The sequence below is a fragment of the Nannobrachium achirus genome, assembly GCF_963921795.1.
Source record: "Nannobrachium achirus genome assembly, chromosome: 21".
In the NCBI taxonomy this organism is placed as follows: Eukaryota; Metazoa; Chordata; class Actinopteri; order Myctophiformes; family Myctophidae; genus Nannobrachium; species Nannobrachium achirus.
This window is the reverse complement of record NC_137828.1, coordinates 42,979,264-42,995,836: the sequence shown is the minus strand read 5'-3', so window position 1 is coordinate 42,995,836 and position 16,573 is coordinate 42,979,264. Positions and strand designations below refer to the sequence as shown.

Below are 16,573 nucleotides of genomic sequence, written 5' to 3'. Positions count from 1 at the left end.
AGTGACTACAACGGAGCGCTCCCTACGTCCGGTTCAGCCAATCACAAGCTTCAAAAATGAGTCCGGGGCGTGGTTATCCATCTTTCCCAGTTGGATCCATAATCACGCACAGCGCGACGTGAGGCAAGCACAAACCCTGAATGAGTGGTTGCTTAGCAACTGTATCCAGAGGAACCTGATGTTGTCAAACAAGCCACTCCAACTTTAGCATAGGACGTTCAGAGTATAACTTGCTAGCTTGCTGCTGCCATTTGAGTGTCTTTCTTTTAAACCACATACAGTATCATTCATTGGCCTCCTATTATAACTTAAAGTCAGGAGGATGGAGACCACAGAGGTTATGTACAACCTTTTTCCAAAAGAAGCAGTTAAAACCGAGAAACCTCCAAGGTAGGCTACACTGTCAATGCTGGACTTATGCTACACTGCAATTTAGCTAACAGCAGTGGATGACAATACTCATGTTGTAGCCTACTCAAGTAAAAGTATCAATACCTATGTAGGCCTATAATAGTCTGGTTGGTAGGCCTATTCAAAAATGACTTGAGTGAAAGTCCAATATTGGCATAAATGTACTCAAAGTACCTAAAGTAAAAGCTCTACTCGTTGTGTAGAATGTCCTATTTCACAAGTTCAAGCATGTGTTGCATTGCTATGCATTCATTGGGAGCTTGTAGATTGGCTATTTTAGCCAATCTACAGACATGAAGTGGTTCATGTTGCATATGTTTTGAAATAATAATATTTTTATTATTGCAATATTTTGTTTTGAGATGTAGTGGAATAGAAGTAGAAGTAAATTAAGTAAAAGAAAATTGGAAATACTGAAGAAAGTTAATCACATGATGATATGTCATTTACAGTAATCAATTATTTTGTATTTTGAATGCAGTTGATGTTGTACAACTGTTGTATACTCTTGCTGTACTATTTACATTATGATTTTACCATCTTGTTGCTGCACTTTAACAATTTTAATTTGTATTTATTAATTTATATCAAACAAAAAAAAATCAAGGACCCCAATAACTCTGAGAGTGTACAATTTCCATTTGTACACTTTCAGAGTTATAGACCTCTTTGTCTGCAGGTATATGTCAAAGTTCAGGACCACAGTTGTGCAGGAGAAAAGGTCGCAACTGGATGCCATGAGGACCATGGGTCCGGCCAAAGTGGACGTGCCATCCCCGGAGAAATACCTGATTAAACACTCCAAGGAGCCCCAGCTACCTGAAAGTGAGTACAAGGTTATTACATTTTAGCATTATTCTTGTTGTGAGTTTGTGACTTTTTTTTGCTATTTTATATTATTATTATTATTAGGCCTATTATATTTTTACAAAGACTTACAAAAAGATTTAAAACGATCTATGGTTTTAGTACATTTTAGTTCATTTTATAAATACACAAAACTGTTTCAGTTAATTATCATCTTTAAGCCTGTAGTTCATTTTGTTTCTTGGTACAGGCAGACATTGTTCTGTAGTGAATATGGCTGGTATCGGATAATATCAACATTCTGTTTGTGTATTTCATTTAGATGTTCAAAAGTATTCCAGAGCGACTGATGGCACCCTAAGGAAGCCTGACATTCCCAAGAGGACAGATAACCCAGTCATGGGCATTCATACAAACAAGAACTTTGTGAAGACAAATGTTCTTGAGAACACAGCAGCCGTGGCGAGGAGGCCGCAGCCTATCTATGCAGACACCAAGAGGGGAGACAAACAGCTCCTCGAGAAGTCAGGACTTGTCCCTAAATACATCAAGAAAAAGGTATGGTTATCTGGGGCTCTTAATAAACAATGTTATTATTATGACTATTATAATTAATCAACTGTAGATAAATCCTTATATAACTTTCACTTCTACCCCGGGATTTGAACCGGTTTTCAGCACAAGTGCTGACATTTCATTTTACCATTGACTAATGGAGCTGGCCGCCTTGCTCAATCTATGTTGATCTAATGTCTCAATAAAAGAGCAGTGAGAAAAAATACAACCCTCCCAATTATTTAAGTTATATTGTACTAGTAAGACGCCTCAGGGCGACAAGTGAAAGGGGCGAGGTCGCGCCACAATGGTGTGGACATCAGGGCTGTGGACATCAGGGATGTGGACACATCATGGATCTCCAGATATGGGCATAAAAGGGATTTGTTCCCCTGGCATCACAGGGATCTCCATATCTCCATATATGGGCATAAAGGGATTTGTTCCCCCTGGCATCACAGGGATCTCTCTAACAGGGCATCATTAATATTGATGACATCAGGGAACTCCATATATGGGCATAAAAGTGATTCTGTTAGTGTGACATCACAGTGAAGCCAGAGCGTGATGTCAGAGTGGCAAACCCATAGACATGTAAAAATGTCTACACGTCTACACGGACACGGGCAAGCTGTGATGTTTCTCATAGTAAACTGCGACATTCGGTCGCAATTAACGTACCCTACCATACAGATTGTATAAGTTATTGTTGTATTAACATACTGGACCATACAGATTGGACAAAATTACATTTGTTTAACAAAAGTTAAAATAGTTACATATGTGTATACTTAATTTACTTACTGTATATAATGAATTACCGTATATATCATCTCCCCTGCCACTGCAGTGAATGTATTGTCTTATTGTTGCTTCTATGGAGGACTATGGAGAGACCCCTGAGTACCTGCAGCAGCGCAAGGAAGAGACCAAGCGAGCTCAGGAGGAGTATGATGACTATGTTAAAGAACGGATGAAGCAGGGGGCCATGAAACAGCTGTCTGATGAGGAGCGGCAGATCCTTCTCCAGGTATACTCAGCCCACATATACTGTAAAATCACAATAAAGCAATGCATTGGATTACTTACGATTTAATATCATCACTGTTGGTTGTTGTTTGCTCCTTTTGTGACTTTTAATAAATAGTTTTTAAATGAACATTTGTAACTAAAATCTTTGCTTCTGAGGGTCGCTGAAACAAAAGATCTTTGAGATGGGGGGGTCGGCAGCCAAATACATATCATTTTTGGGGTCTTTCACATGAAAACGTTTGAGCACCGTCCACTGTTACAGTATATAGCAATTTCTTTTTTCTTCTTATTATTATTATTACCCTTATTATTACCCATTATTATTTTTTATTTATTTATTTATTTTCAGAAAACTGTTTAGAATTTAGAAGACATTTGTAGAATCGGCCCCAGGTCTTAATGGGTAATTGTTTCTATTTTGCTTCCCAGGGCCTGAAGAAGAACTGGGAAGAACTGCACCATCAGTACCAGGGGCTCTCGGTCGTCATAGATACCACGCCCAAAAAGCACCGCAAGGAGCGCCTGGAGTCTGCAATGAAGCAACTGGAGAATGATATTAATCTCATCGAGAGATACAAGACCATCTACATAGCCAACAACTAAAAGACATGTTACAATGTTAAAGCAAACATTGTAAAAAATAGCTGCTCTACAAGCTCACAACAGCTAGGCACAACGTGAGGATTCAAGTGGTTTATGTAAAAATATTAAAATAACAAAAATAAAGTCCTTATCACACAAAGATTTGGCGGCCCCCATATAGTATCTCTCCCCCTGTTGAAGACCCATGACATAAAGAGAGAAAATATTCTTCATTAGATTCTAAATACTAGACAGCGAGAGTAACAAGTGACCTAACTTCCCGTCTCCTATCACATTGGATGAAATCAAAATAAATAAAAAATGTATATGTCTGTGATGAGTTTACCATAATCTTGCCATCACAAGCTTACCATCTATGCATGGCAACACTATACCTAATTTTCAGTGATGCTTTAAAGTTACTTCCTATGACATGAAAAAATCACATGCATTCAATTATACACAATTCAACGGCTGAACTGTGCCTTGCGTTAAACCATTCTTCAGAGAGCTAGGAGGATAACAACCGTTTCCTTTCACTCAAATGACTTAAGCGTGATCACTGCTGCCCATGTGGCCCACAATGTCTTGGACATCTCCCTGCTCCTGGTGTCGCTTTTCCTGAAAAGGAGTAAGTTGAATAAACTATGACATTGAAAACATTTTATGTTTCCAATCCATGGTTTGTTTCTTGGATGTTTGGATGCTTATTTGGGTGCGTTGAGGGGTTAAGAAATAATCTGTTTCTAGGTTTGGAGAGAAATGGAGAAAATGGAAATAAATGCATTCCAATACTTTTGTTTTAGTTAAATGCTTTTAAAGACACTAATATATGTTACCACGGTCTGTTTCTATGGTAGACTAGTTTGTTGTTGCTGTTTGTTTAGAGGCGGTTAGCTGATCATATTGGTCTGTTAAGAGTTAAAGCCATGATCTTTGTACAAAGAAAGGTGTGTTGATGATGAGCAATTCATGTGAGAGTAAAAAGTGTGACAACGTCTATCACTATTCCATCCTGTGCAATAAAGGTCAATCTCGGCTGGCTCACTTCTCACTCAGATCAGATCATTCTGAGTTGCTAAAGCACAGGGATGGAAAACCAAGGCATTAAACGAGGAATTGTGGTACGTTGAATATTTATGCCTATGTCACCACATCATTTCTACTTTCTGGCTGATGCTTTGGATAATGCCAGTGAACATTGCAATTCAACATCATCTGCCTGCAAACATATGCTTAAAGCGGCACTATGTAACTTTTCTTCTATGAATAAAATGTAATTTTGGTTTGATTCAGAGAGTCAGACCATAATGACATGTCTGAGGATCTGGGAGGCCTGAATTTGTTTTATAGGCAGAGCTAAACCACTGGGAAACAAATCATCAATTCTGTATTGAATAATATATTGTGTTGTTTTTCTTTTTTTGTACCAGTGACAGTGAGAACTCTGGCTGCAGAAATGAGCTGGCATGTCCAGAGGCATTAACCATCCTCACTGATTTATTACATATAACTATTTAAATATCATCTTCATAATCACTAGACAGTAGACACAGAGAAATAACTGATTTCCATGTCTAGTATAAATGATTTGGAAGGAGTTGCAGGAGGATTATATACACAGCTGTCTAGTGTAACAAGATCTCAGCTAGAACAGTTGTGGGTTCAGGTCCATTATGCTCAAGGGCAGTGTGGACGGCCTACCTAAGAGGAGGGGACAATGCTTCTTCACTTGATTTCCAGTACAGAGAATTCAATTTTCATAGTGTGCCCAGACATTCTGACAACCTCCAGTTCATAAGCTCAGTTATCTAACCGCCGCCTAAACACAATGACCCTCTTTCAAGGTATGTCGGGTGGAAACCTCATATATGTCCAAAACTGGTACTTTTCAGGATTCAAGGATTCAGGATAAGTAGCGATAAGTAGTGATCTACAAGCTCAAAACATGTTTCAAGCTAGTGGATCTGCTACTTTTGATGCTTGTGTGATGCCGTTAATTTATGAAAAAACACAAAAAGCTAGAATACAGAGATAGGAGGTTTCTTTCTCTTTTTCCTTCAAGACAGGCTGTCAACAATATATACGTATATACCGTATGTTTTATATTTGATTTGGCCTGTAATTCCTATTGCATGCACCTGTACAATTACCAATTACATAACTCCACCATGTGGTCTGTCCCAGATCAAAGATGACTGGCCAGGTTACAGCCTGGACCTGTTCACGTACCCACAACACTACCATGAAGACATCGAGAGTGTCTACATTCCACATGGGGTTATCATGGACAGGTATACACCAGCAGAGAGGAACTTAGCAATTCTGCCTATGGTGTCAACTATTTTCTTAAGTTGATGTACAGTAGATGTCACTTATCAAACAAACCTATACAGGGGTAGGCAACTTTAGGCACGGGTGCCAACATTGGCACAGGGGAGGGTGATCACTGGCACACTGGCAGAAGTGTGAGAGAGAGGATTTTTATTTTAAAATAAAATATTGTTTTAAACGTGGTCAATTAAATAAAGTCACCTAATTTGCAGCAACTTACATTCCTGCACATAATTCTACGGTCATTAAAATTCTGAACTTTGATATGGGGAGGGAGATAGTTGGACTATTGCTAAGTCTAATGATCATTATAAAAATGTCCTAACAATCAAAATATGTCAGAATTTTTTAATGGGGTGTCATTAAAATGTATGTTGACAATGGCATGGCACACTCACTATCTAGAAAATAAAAAATGGCACTTCATTTAAAAAAGGTTGCTGACCCCTGCTATACACACACCATTCCTATTCTGATTCTCAGATTCAATATTGTTTTCTCTGCAGAATCGAGCGCCTGGCCCACCACATCATGGAGGACATTGAGGACCAGAACCTGGTGGCACTGTGTGTGCTGAAGGGAGGCTACAAGTTCTGCTCTGACCTGGTGGAGTTCATCACAGTGTCTGGACGAAACTCCAACAAGTACCTGGAGACCAGGGTGGAGTTTATCCGTCTGAAGAGCTACCTGGTAGGTGAACTGGAGTGAGAAGTGCAGTAACACATACAGTACGTATATTTGAAGAGTATCATGGCAAAATGTATTACCACAATGATGTTCCTGCTGTTCTACATACTACCAATCAGGTGAGGAAATCACAGATTGAGGCTTTAACCTTTGCTTTTATATGAAATATCAGAGCATAGGGTTTTATGGAACATGCTTCTGATATTGCTATTTGACCACTTCATGTAAAATAATAAACACAAATAGCCTATTTACAAGCTCTCAATACACATACATTGTGTGTGGGCTCTGAGTTGTGAAAGCTAGTGAGTTGAGCTTGACCAGGGAAAAAAAAAAAACACGACAAGTATCTTACCCAATAGCTGCCGATGACATCATACTAGACTAGAGTATTTATAAGCCTGCCTGCTTCCCTCTCCTCAGAGCAAAATGCTTGTGGTTCAATGAGATTTTGATGCTAAGTTCTACCAATTTAGCAGCGGGGAAGCGGAGTTCGAGTCTCTGCTGGGCCACTTACCCTATTTTTTTTTTTTGTATGATTTTATTTGTATTGTTTCTTCCACTATGAGATTCCTTTCATATTTTGATGCTGGATTGTCGAAAGTTTTATGTGCAATACTTATCTTGTCCTTTACTAGAGTGAGATTACATCTCTAATAGAGAATGTATTAACCCTGATGTGTGGTGTTACTCTGCACACTTCTTATAATATACTGTACATTATAATACATCTACATGTATCAGAGTATATAGCTGCTTGCCAGTGCTTGGTATAGCAACTGAATTAAATAGTACAGCGTGCTCAAGTAGTAGGCAGAAGCGACAGAGCTGTGCTCGTTCCTCGTCTGTCCAGACTCCAGTGAGCTGAACAAGTCAACCAGGAAACAAGTTGCTCCAAAAGCTCCTCCTACCCGAGCTGTAGGTGACATCATAACTAATAGAGTCTTTATAAGCCTCTCTGTCTTCCCTTTTCTCTGCATAGCCATGTAGCTCAATGAGATTTCAGTACTGTTCACCCACCGGTGAACTGAGTTTGAATCTCAGAGGGCACAAAATACCCCTTTTTGGGGGAGGTCTTCGCCGTGTCACATTGTTTTATATTACAATTATAATATTAGATTTAGATAACCCTCCAGATTTAAATGTGTTCCAGTTTTTGTCAAATATCCTGATTGAAGTGTGTTTCTATGTTTCAGTTTTCTGCTTTGTTGTTGTGATTCAGGAAATACCCATCATTTATCATTTGTAACTTGTAAGTTGTCATACATTCACTATTGACTATTGATTATTTAATCATATGATAATGCACTTCTCATCTGGTTCACTAAAATTACCCTCTTGTTTTCTTTCTGCTATACACTTTAATCTTGTCTCTTTTTAATGTATCATAGAAGGTCTCTGCTAGTATTAAGTGCCCAGACTAAGTTATTAAAAGACAATCATAGAATTGCAGAAAGATTTGAAAAGAAAACATAAATTGTCCAAGTGAGAAAAAAAAGTGCGTGTATGTTTGTGTGAAAAGCCCCCACCTGTTGCACAGAACCACACAGCAATGTAGTAACTATGTGGTAAAGTATCAGAGCTTTGCCAGTTTCTTGTCTCTCTGTTGAGTTGAGTTTAACATGGCTCCTCCTCCTGAGCTGCAGATTTCATCATACCTACTAGGGTTTATCCACCTGTTTCCGCGGGAGTTTACTGGAGATTATTTGGACCACACTTCCGGTTTAACAGCAGACATACTGTACAAGCTCACGTCGCGTCGCAGATGCAGCCCGTTGTGAGCTTGTAAATCACACTCGGACTCGGCTGCGGCGTCTACGCAATGCACGTTGGAAACCCGTGGATAAGCGCTTCTGCCTTCCTCTCCATTCAGCATTTAGCTTGTGGCTCAATGAGATCTCGATACTAAGTTCAACCCACCGGGGAGCGGAGTTCGAGTCTCTGCTTGCCACATTCTCCTCTTGGTTTTTTGTGATGTTTTCTTCTCTGAGATATCTTTTGAATTTTGATGGCAAAGGTTTGAATATTTCACGTGGAATGCTTACACTGTCTTTAAAGTATAGATTTCCTGAACTTTCAGTATATTGGTGGAAACTAAAGTAAAATAAAATAAAATAAAATAAAATAATATTTTAGGTTAGTTATGAGTCATACTTGAGTTGTGCCTAGATGAAAGTGAGTATTCTGCCAAATGACAAACCAAAAATTGTGCATAAAAACCTTTGAAGAAATAAACGAGGGTAATGAAGTGACCCTATGAGATTCGATCCCACATCAACTCAAAGTTGAGTGCAGTGTCTTCATCTCACTGAGCCATCGTCAGTGTGCAGATGAAGACCACACATCTGGGTTAATAAACTCCCATTCTGAATCTTCTCTGATGTTGTGTCTCTGTCTCTCCCAGAATGACCAGTCGACAGAGGACTTACACATCATAGGGAGCCGAGATCTATCCTTCCTGCGTGGGAAGGTATATAATTATGTACTGTATATGAGTAGGAGCCAAGCTAACATGTTACTGGTATTGAGTATGTTATGATTGGAGGTGTTTAGGATTCAGCTAGACCTTTCACGAGAATGAGAATCAGTTGAGCTCTTCAGCTATAGACATGGACAAATTGTGTACATGTACATGCATGCACACACACGCATGTTTGTACACACATGAACCCACGGTCCCACACCATACAAATATACTGTGAATAATAATTCATTCTCTGGTTTGCCTCAAAACAAGGCAGATGGACTGGGTATCAATAGTGATAACATACAGTGGACTTCACTCCACACACTTCATCTAAACACAGCTTCTATATGCAAACAGGGGCAAATCCGAAACATGTAACATGATGTGAATTACAGTTAGGCTCTACTGTATGCAACCAATCTAAGGTTAAAATTAGGATATAATTCTGACAAGTTCTTATTTTATTTTTTTTACCAAACTGGATGAATTGTCTGCATATTGTGCTTAAGAGGACTGAAGATGTGGAATACACTAATGCAATAGTTACAGCAGTTAACAAATGTGTTTTTTCTTTTTCTTTTTTTTATGCTCTTATGAAGAATGTACTGATTGTTGAGGTAAGCATGCACATCATGCACATTGAACATTGTTTTCTTTCACGTGATGGACACATTTCATCATGGAATAAAACGTATAAGTCATAAGTGATTCGCAAAACAAGCTGTACCCCACACTCTCCTTCACAGAACAATCCTCTTCTCGTTTTTGCTTAAATCTGCTGTTCTCCTCCCAAAGGCTATAATTGACACAGGAAAGACCATGAAGACTCTCCTAAAGCATGTAGAGACCTTTCAGCCTAAGATGGTCAAAGCCGCCGGGTGAGTCACTTTTTTTAGAAGACAACACTCAGAAGACAACATGACAATTATGCTGCACTATTAATAAGCATCCCTGCTTATCCCCTTCAAATGAATGAATGGATTTATTTTCATGTCTAGTCATTTTGTGACCCATCCTCCATGCGATTAATAGATGCTGTTTGAAATAATATTTTCCATTGTTCTAATCTAAATAATGTGTTAGATTAATGTTGGTTTTGTGATCTGTGTTTCAGCCTGCTAGTGAAGAGGGTTCCTAACTTGGCAGAAGGTTTAACAGATTGTAAGTGCCTCTTGATGCTGTGAAGTCACCCATTACTGTCCTACTTAATCCATTAAGACCTGAGGCAGATTTTAAAAAGCCTTCTAAATTCTGTCTTTAACTTTTCTCAAAAACTTAAATAAAATATATGTTGCTATATCATCTCTGTTGGGTGGGTGGAAACCTCATATGTCCAAAACTGTTACTTTTCAGGATTCAAATGTATCAGATCTACAAGCTCAAAACGTGTCACTTCGCGCTGCATTTTGAGCTTGTCGATCTACTACTTTTGATACTTTTTTTTAGTGTGACGCTGTATCAATTAGGGTGTGTACTTGACATCACTCTCATTCCCTGTACCATGTGTTTGGTCTTTGACAGATGTTGGATTTGAAATCCCCAACCGCTTTGTGGTTGGTTATGCCTTGGACTACAACGAGTATTTCCGTGACCTGAATGTAAGTCCAGAGTCCAGCACTGCTGCTCTCTGCTGCTGCTACGCAAAGTCACCTGTAAATGATCATGTTGCAGGGCAAAAGCATTGGGCTTGACAGTAAACACAGTAAAGGAGACACATTCTTCTCACCTCAACTTACATAATGAATATACACTGATCAGAATCATTTACAGGCTTTCCAATGTAAATAATTCATTTAAATTCATATAAATACTTGAATGATTTTATTATCAAGCATGATGTTACTTGTTACTGTAGATGGCCAAACATGCAACAGATGCACAATCTCTCCATAATATTGTGCTGGATGTTGAAATACCTCTGGCTGGCTTTTTTCCATAAAATGTACTTATCTATCTATGTATGTACTTTTTTTCCTATTAATAATTAATAATTTACCATGATGACACTGACTTCTCCCTTCCCTTTCTTTCCTTTCCTGTCTCCCTCCCTCCCATCTCCAATCTATCCCTCGATCCTTCTACTGCTTTCCTTCCTTCCTTCCTTCCTCCCTCCCTCCCTCTCCTCTTTTTAGCATATCTGTGTTATCAGCGACACTGGAAAGATGAAGTACAAGATTTGATTTCACCTTGAAGGACAAACATCCTATCTCCCCTTTGTCTTGAGGTTTATTCATTTGTTTTACTGGACAAGCAAGCACACTCATCAAATGGTCTCAGTCCCAAAATGCCCCAAAGTGGAAGTCACTTTACTGTGCAAATCATTTCTGTTTACAATATTGAACCATGCAAGCTTATGGGTTGCCATATAAAAAGACGTGCATGTGTGAGCTCAATATTTGTGTGATGTTAATTGAAATTGTACTATTTAAGAGATATTATACATTTTTCACCCTGGTTTCACAACAAAGCGTCATCTGAAGGCCCTATTTGGGGATTCTAATTTAATTATTTTATTTTATTATAAAATACAATTGTCAGACAATTCTTCGGGATCAACAGCGTGGTACTGGTCGGGGAAAAAACCCATGAAAGAGTGGGTACATCGATGTAAAATTGGTATACATGAACATGATTGAACATTTGACAATTAGGTCTAATAATATTTCTACATTAGCTACACATGGTCATTTTGGACATAAACAAGATAAGTTGACGGGTAGATTTAAGTCTGATGTACCGTGCATGTTTCAATCATGGATAATTTACGCTATGGTGACCACTCTTCCTTAGTGTCCACTGTTCTTGTATCTTATCATCTCAACAGGTGGTTCAACGTGTGAATCTCTACTTAATTAAAACAAGATATTTTGCCAAACTTTTTTGAGCAGTTGCAGTTACAGAGGGATAAAAATGTTGGATCTGAAAGCAGTGGTGGAAAAGTAACTAAGTACATGTACTTTAATACTGTAAGTTTTGAGGTATTTGTACTTTACTTTCCAATTTCCAACAATAGGCCTACTTTTACTTCTACTCCACTACATATCAGATCCAAATATTGTCCTTTTACTCCACTACATTTATTTGCAAACTTTAGTTACTTTGTAGATTTAGATTTACAAATATATATATATATATATATTTCCGACATTTCTGCATAATTTAGTTATTTTACTCAAGTACATTTTGAATTCTGGACTATTAGGTCTACATAACAGAGTAATTCTACATAGCAGTATGATACTTTTGCTTAAGTAAAACATGTACTTTTTCCACCACTGTCTGAAAAAATACAATGAGAGCCAACCATCATAGACTGTAAAAAAAGAAGAGGAGGCAACCGGGCTCAGAGAAGACCACGTGAGAGCATGAGAGAGACAGGAGGACCCGGATGGTGTTTGGTGCAGCTGCGGGAGCTTTAAACAAGGCGGCGAGACTCACAGCTGAGATTAATCAAAGTGTTGGTGGGGTAAGATTGACGGTTGGCAAACTATTTTAGCAGGGCGGATACTTGATGCGGGAGCATCAGGTAATCCGACAATGACTCGACAAGGCAGCCGCAGAGATAGTTGGAAGGAAAGAAGGAGGCTGGGTGCAAATCCCTATGAAATGGGAGATTCAGAAATGGATGATCAAGATGAGGGAGAGTGGAAAGAAGTGACAAAAGGGAAAAAGAAGGCAAGAAAGATTTCTGATATAAGTCAAAGTGACAGTGGGGAAGAAAGGCAGAATGAGGCGAAAAAAGCAAGGAAGAAAGAGGAAGAAGTGTGGAAAGTGATTGTGGAGTTTGGAGAGGGCTCAAGTAGCAAGTTACATCCAGTAACACTGTCAAAAGCTATCAGGAGAGAAATTGGTCCTACCAAACAGGCGAGGTTTTTGAGCAGGGGAAAGATGTTGATTGAAACGGTTAACAAGGCCCAGCAAGAGAAGATACTGAAAATGAAAACCCTGAGTGAAGTGCAAATCAAAAGTTATATCCCTGGGATAAACAAGAAGATACGGGGGGTAATTACAGGGGTACCAACAGATATAAGTCTGGATGAGATCAGCAAAGAAATCAAGGGCGGAGGCAGAGTGAAGGTGGAAAAAAGACTATCCACAAGATACCAAGGAAAACTAGTTGACAGTCTGTCTGTGCTTCTCCAGTTTGAAGGAGCCATAATGGAAAAAGTGGTGATTGGATGCCTGAGTTACCCGGTCAGGGAATATGTTCCCAGGCCATTGAGGTGCTATAAATGCCAAAGATTCGGGCATATAGCAGGACAATGTAGGGCGAAGCCCAGATGTGCCAGATGTGCAGGTGAACATGAATTTGGAAATTGCGAGGAAGAGGCTAAAGTTAAATGCTGTAATTGTGGGGGAGAACACAGTGCGGCTTATCGAGGATGTGAAGCGCAGATTAAAGCGAAAGAAGTGCAAGATTATAAAGTGCTAAACAAAGTATCATATACAGAGGCAATTAAGCGAGCAAACAGACCACAAGGTGGTGCCATTGCACAAGTGATCGCTGCTGAACCTCCCCCACAACCAGTGGCAGTGTGCTCGCATAGGTGTGCTGTGAGCAAGAACACATTAGTAGTGGACAAGGCTAACTTTGTACTATTCATAGCAAAAGTTATAAATGTAGTTATGCAGCAGGCAACAAGAACGGAAAGAATAAAAACGATAGTGGATACAGCAGCAGAGTTCCTAAACATAAAAGACCTAAGTGCAGATATGGTGAATGAAGAGCTCACGAAGAGTATACCTGTTCATGTTGCTTAATATTATAGTCATGGTGTTTCTTATCCTTCAGTGGAATGCCAGAAGTTTGATTGCAAACGGACAAGAATTTAAGAAGTATATAGAAGAGCTAGAAGTTAAGCCAGAAATTATTTGTGTACAAGAAACGTGGCTGAAACCAAAATTAGATTTTAGAATTGTGGGATATAACTCAGTTAGACAGGATAGGAGTGAACAGAGGGCAGGGGGATGTGCAACATTTATTAAAGAAGGGATATCATTTGAAAGAGTAGGCCTACCAGTGAATGATGAAACCTTAGAGATCATTATTATTGAGGTCTGGGTTAATAAGAGGAAGATGATAATAATAAATGTGTACAATCCATGCAAGAAGATTAAATTGGAGGAATTGGAGAGAGTGGGACAAGGACGTAACACTATATGGTGTGGTGATTTTAATGCCCACAGCACGCTATGGGGAGGGAGGGAAACGGATGATAATGGGAAGGTTATTGAGGAGTTAATGGAAAATAAAGGAATAGTGTGTTTAAATAATGGGGTGGGAACAAGAATAAACGTCAGCAACGGAGTAGAGTCAGCATTAGATCTTACATTAGTAACAGAGTCCTTGGCAGGGGTATGTACATGGGAAGTAAGGAAAGAGACAACTGTTGGAAGTGATCACTATCCCATAATCACTGAAGTAGGGTTGACAATGGAAAAGTATGAGACAGATGGAATAAGGAATTGGGCGTTTAATAACGCAGATTGGGAAGAGTTTAAGAAAATAAGTGAGAAAGAAATGGAGGAAATTGATATAAAGGAGGAAGTTAACCAGCTAAATATGTCTGTGTGCAGAGCGATGGTAGAGGCAGCAGAGAAAGCAATCACGAGGAAAGAAGGGAAAAACAAAAAAAGGATGGTACCTTGGTGGAACAAAGAGTGTGGTGAGGCAATTAAGGCTAGAAATAAAGCATTCAGAATGTTAAAAAGAAATCATAGTCTTGAGAACCTTATTGAATATAAGAGAAGCCAAGCAAGTGTTAGAAGAAGTATCAAAAATGCAAGGAGAGCATGTTGGAGGATTTTTTGTAATTCTGTGGGAAGGGAAACAGAAGTAGGACAGATTTGGAGCATGATTAAACGAATGAATGGTATTAAGAGAGAATATGGGTATCCAGTTTTGAAGGAGGGGGAAATAATGGCAGTGAAGGAGGAAGAAAAGGGGGAGATGCTGGCAAAGGCTTTTGTTAAAGTACATAGTTCAGGAAATATTAGTGAGGAAGGGAAAAGAGGAAGGGAAGTGACATTAGCAGAAAATGAAGGTTTAATGCAGGAGGAGGAAGACAGCGAAGATTTACTTAATAAAATGTTCACAATGACAGAAATGAATCGTGCCTTAAGGAAAACAAAGATGACAGCACCAGGGAAGGATCAGATTTGCTATGTAATGATAAATAATTTAAGTGAAGCATCGAAGGAAACATTGTTGGAACTATACAATAGAGTTTGGAGGGAAGGGAAATTACCAGAGAGTTGGAAGGAGGCAGTTATTGTACCAATACCCAAACCAGGGAAAGATAAGTCAAACCCAGAGAATTATAGGCCTATTGCATTAACGTCTAACATATGTAAAATAATGGAGAAAATGATAAATGAAAGACTAACATATTATATGGAGAGTAAAGGATACCTATCAACATATCAAAGTGGATTTAGGAAAGGAAGGAACACAATGGATCCAACCTTATGTCTGGAACATGAAATTCAGAAGGCACAGATAAACAAAGAAAGTGTAGTAGCAGTATTTTTTGACATTGAGAAAGCATATGACATGATGTGGGTAGAAGGATTACTGATTAGACTAAGGAAACTAGAGGTAAAGGGGAGAATATATAGATGGATTAAAGATTTTTTAATAGGGAGGTCTATACAGGTGAGAGTGGGAAAGAGCTTATCAGGTAAATTTAAAATAGAAAATGGGACCCCACAAGGAAGTATAATTAGTCCACTATTATTTTCGATTATGATAAACGATGTGTTTAAAGGAATAGAGAGGGGTATGGGCTTCTCATTGTTTGCAGATGATGGGGCAATTTGGAAGAGGGGAAGAAATGTCCAATTTATAGTAAAGAAGTTACAGGAAGCGATTAATAAAGTTGAAGAGTGGTCATATAGATGGGGTTTTAAGTTTTCAGTAGGAAAGACAAAAACAATGTTCTTTACTAGGAAAAGAATTGGAGATGAGGTTAAATTAAAAATATACAAACAAGAACTGGAAAGAGTCAAGCAGTTTAAGTTATTAGGAATATGGTTTGAAGAAAGATTAACATGGAACATACACATCAAGAAAGTTGAGGAAAAGTGTAAAAAGGTTCTAAATATAATGAGGTGCCTAGTTGGAAAGGAATGGGGGGCAGATAGAATGGCGTTAAAGGCCATTTATAATGGATTAATTAGGGCCATAATAGATTATGGGAGTGTTGTGTATGGTGCAGCAGCAGATACACACCTGAAGAAATTAGATAATATTCAATATCAGGCATTGAGACTATGTACAGGAGCCTTTAAATCGACACCCACAGCAGCGTTACAGGTGGAGATGGGGGTCATGCCCATAGATTTGAGAAGATTGCAGTTGACAATCAATTATTGGGTAAATGTAAAGGGTCATAAGGAGGACCATCCGGCAAAAGAGATATTAAAGCCTAGCTGGGAAAAGGAAAAAAAGGAAATAAATAACTTTGGATGGACAGCAAGGAAAAGAGCAGAAGAAATAGGAATTGAGAAACTGGAGTTTAGTCCAACAGTGCCAATGCCAGCAGTGCCACCCTGGATTTTACCAGATGCAACAGTTGACTTAGGTATATTGGAAAGGAGAAGGAAGGAAAAGGAATTCGTATGTAATGCGCAGAGTGTCCAAGAGCATATGGAGAAATATTATAGCTATGTCAAGATCTACACAGATGGGTCAAAAAG

The 16,573-nt window shown here is 38.8% G+C and overlaps 2 protein-coding genes across 2 annotated transcripts; both read left to right on the top strand.

Moving 5' to 3' along the window:
• Nucleotides 1–1,148: 1,148 nt before the first annotated feature.
• Nucleotides 1,149–3,408, top strand: enkur (enkurin, TRPC channel interacting protein; the record flags this gene model as incomplete). The annotated part of the gene is made up of 4 exons (XM_080751788.1): nucleotides 1,149–1,236; nucleotides 1,541–1,776; nucleotides 2,657–2,803; nucleotides 3,235–3,408. The coding sequence occupies 4 exons, from the start codon at nucleotides 1,149–1,151 to the stop codon at nucleotides 3,406–3,408; spliced, it is 645 nt and encodes a 214-aa protein (XP_080607914.1).
• Nucleotides 3,409–4,478: 1,070 nt separating this feature from the next.
• Nucleotides 4,479–11,084, top strand: prtfdc1a (phosphoribosyl transferase domain containing 1a; the record flags this gene model as incomplete). Its single annotated transcript, XM_080751626.1, has 8 exons — nucleotides 4,479–4,511; nucleotides 5,575–5,681; nucleotides 6,228–6,411; nucleotides 8,813–8,878; nucleotides 9,653–9,753; nucleotides 9,990–10,036; nucleotides 10,397–10,473; nucleotides 11,008–11,084. 8 exons carry the CDS (start codon nucleotides 4,479–4,481, stop codon nucleotides 11,053–11,055), a joined length of 663 nt encoding a protein of 220 aa, XP_080607752.1. The 3' UTR covers nucleotides 11,056–11,084.
• Nucleotides 11,085–16,573: the final 5,489 nt, after the last annotated feature.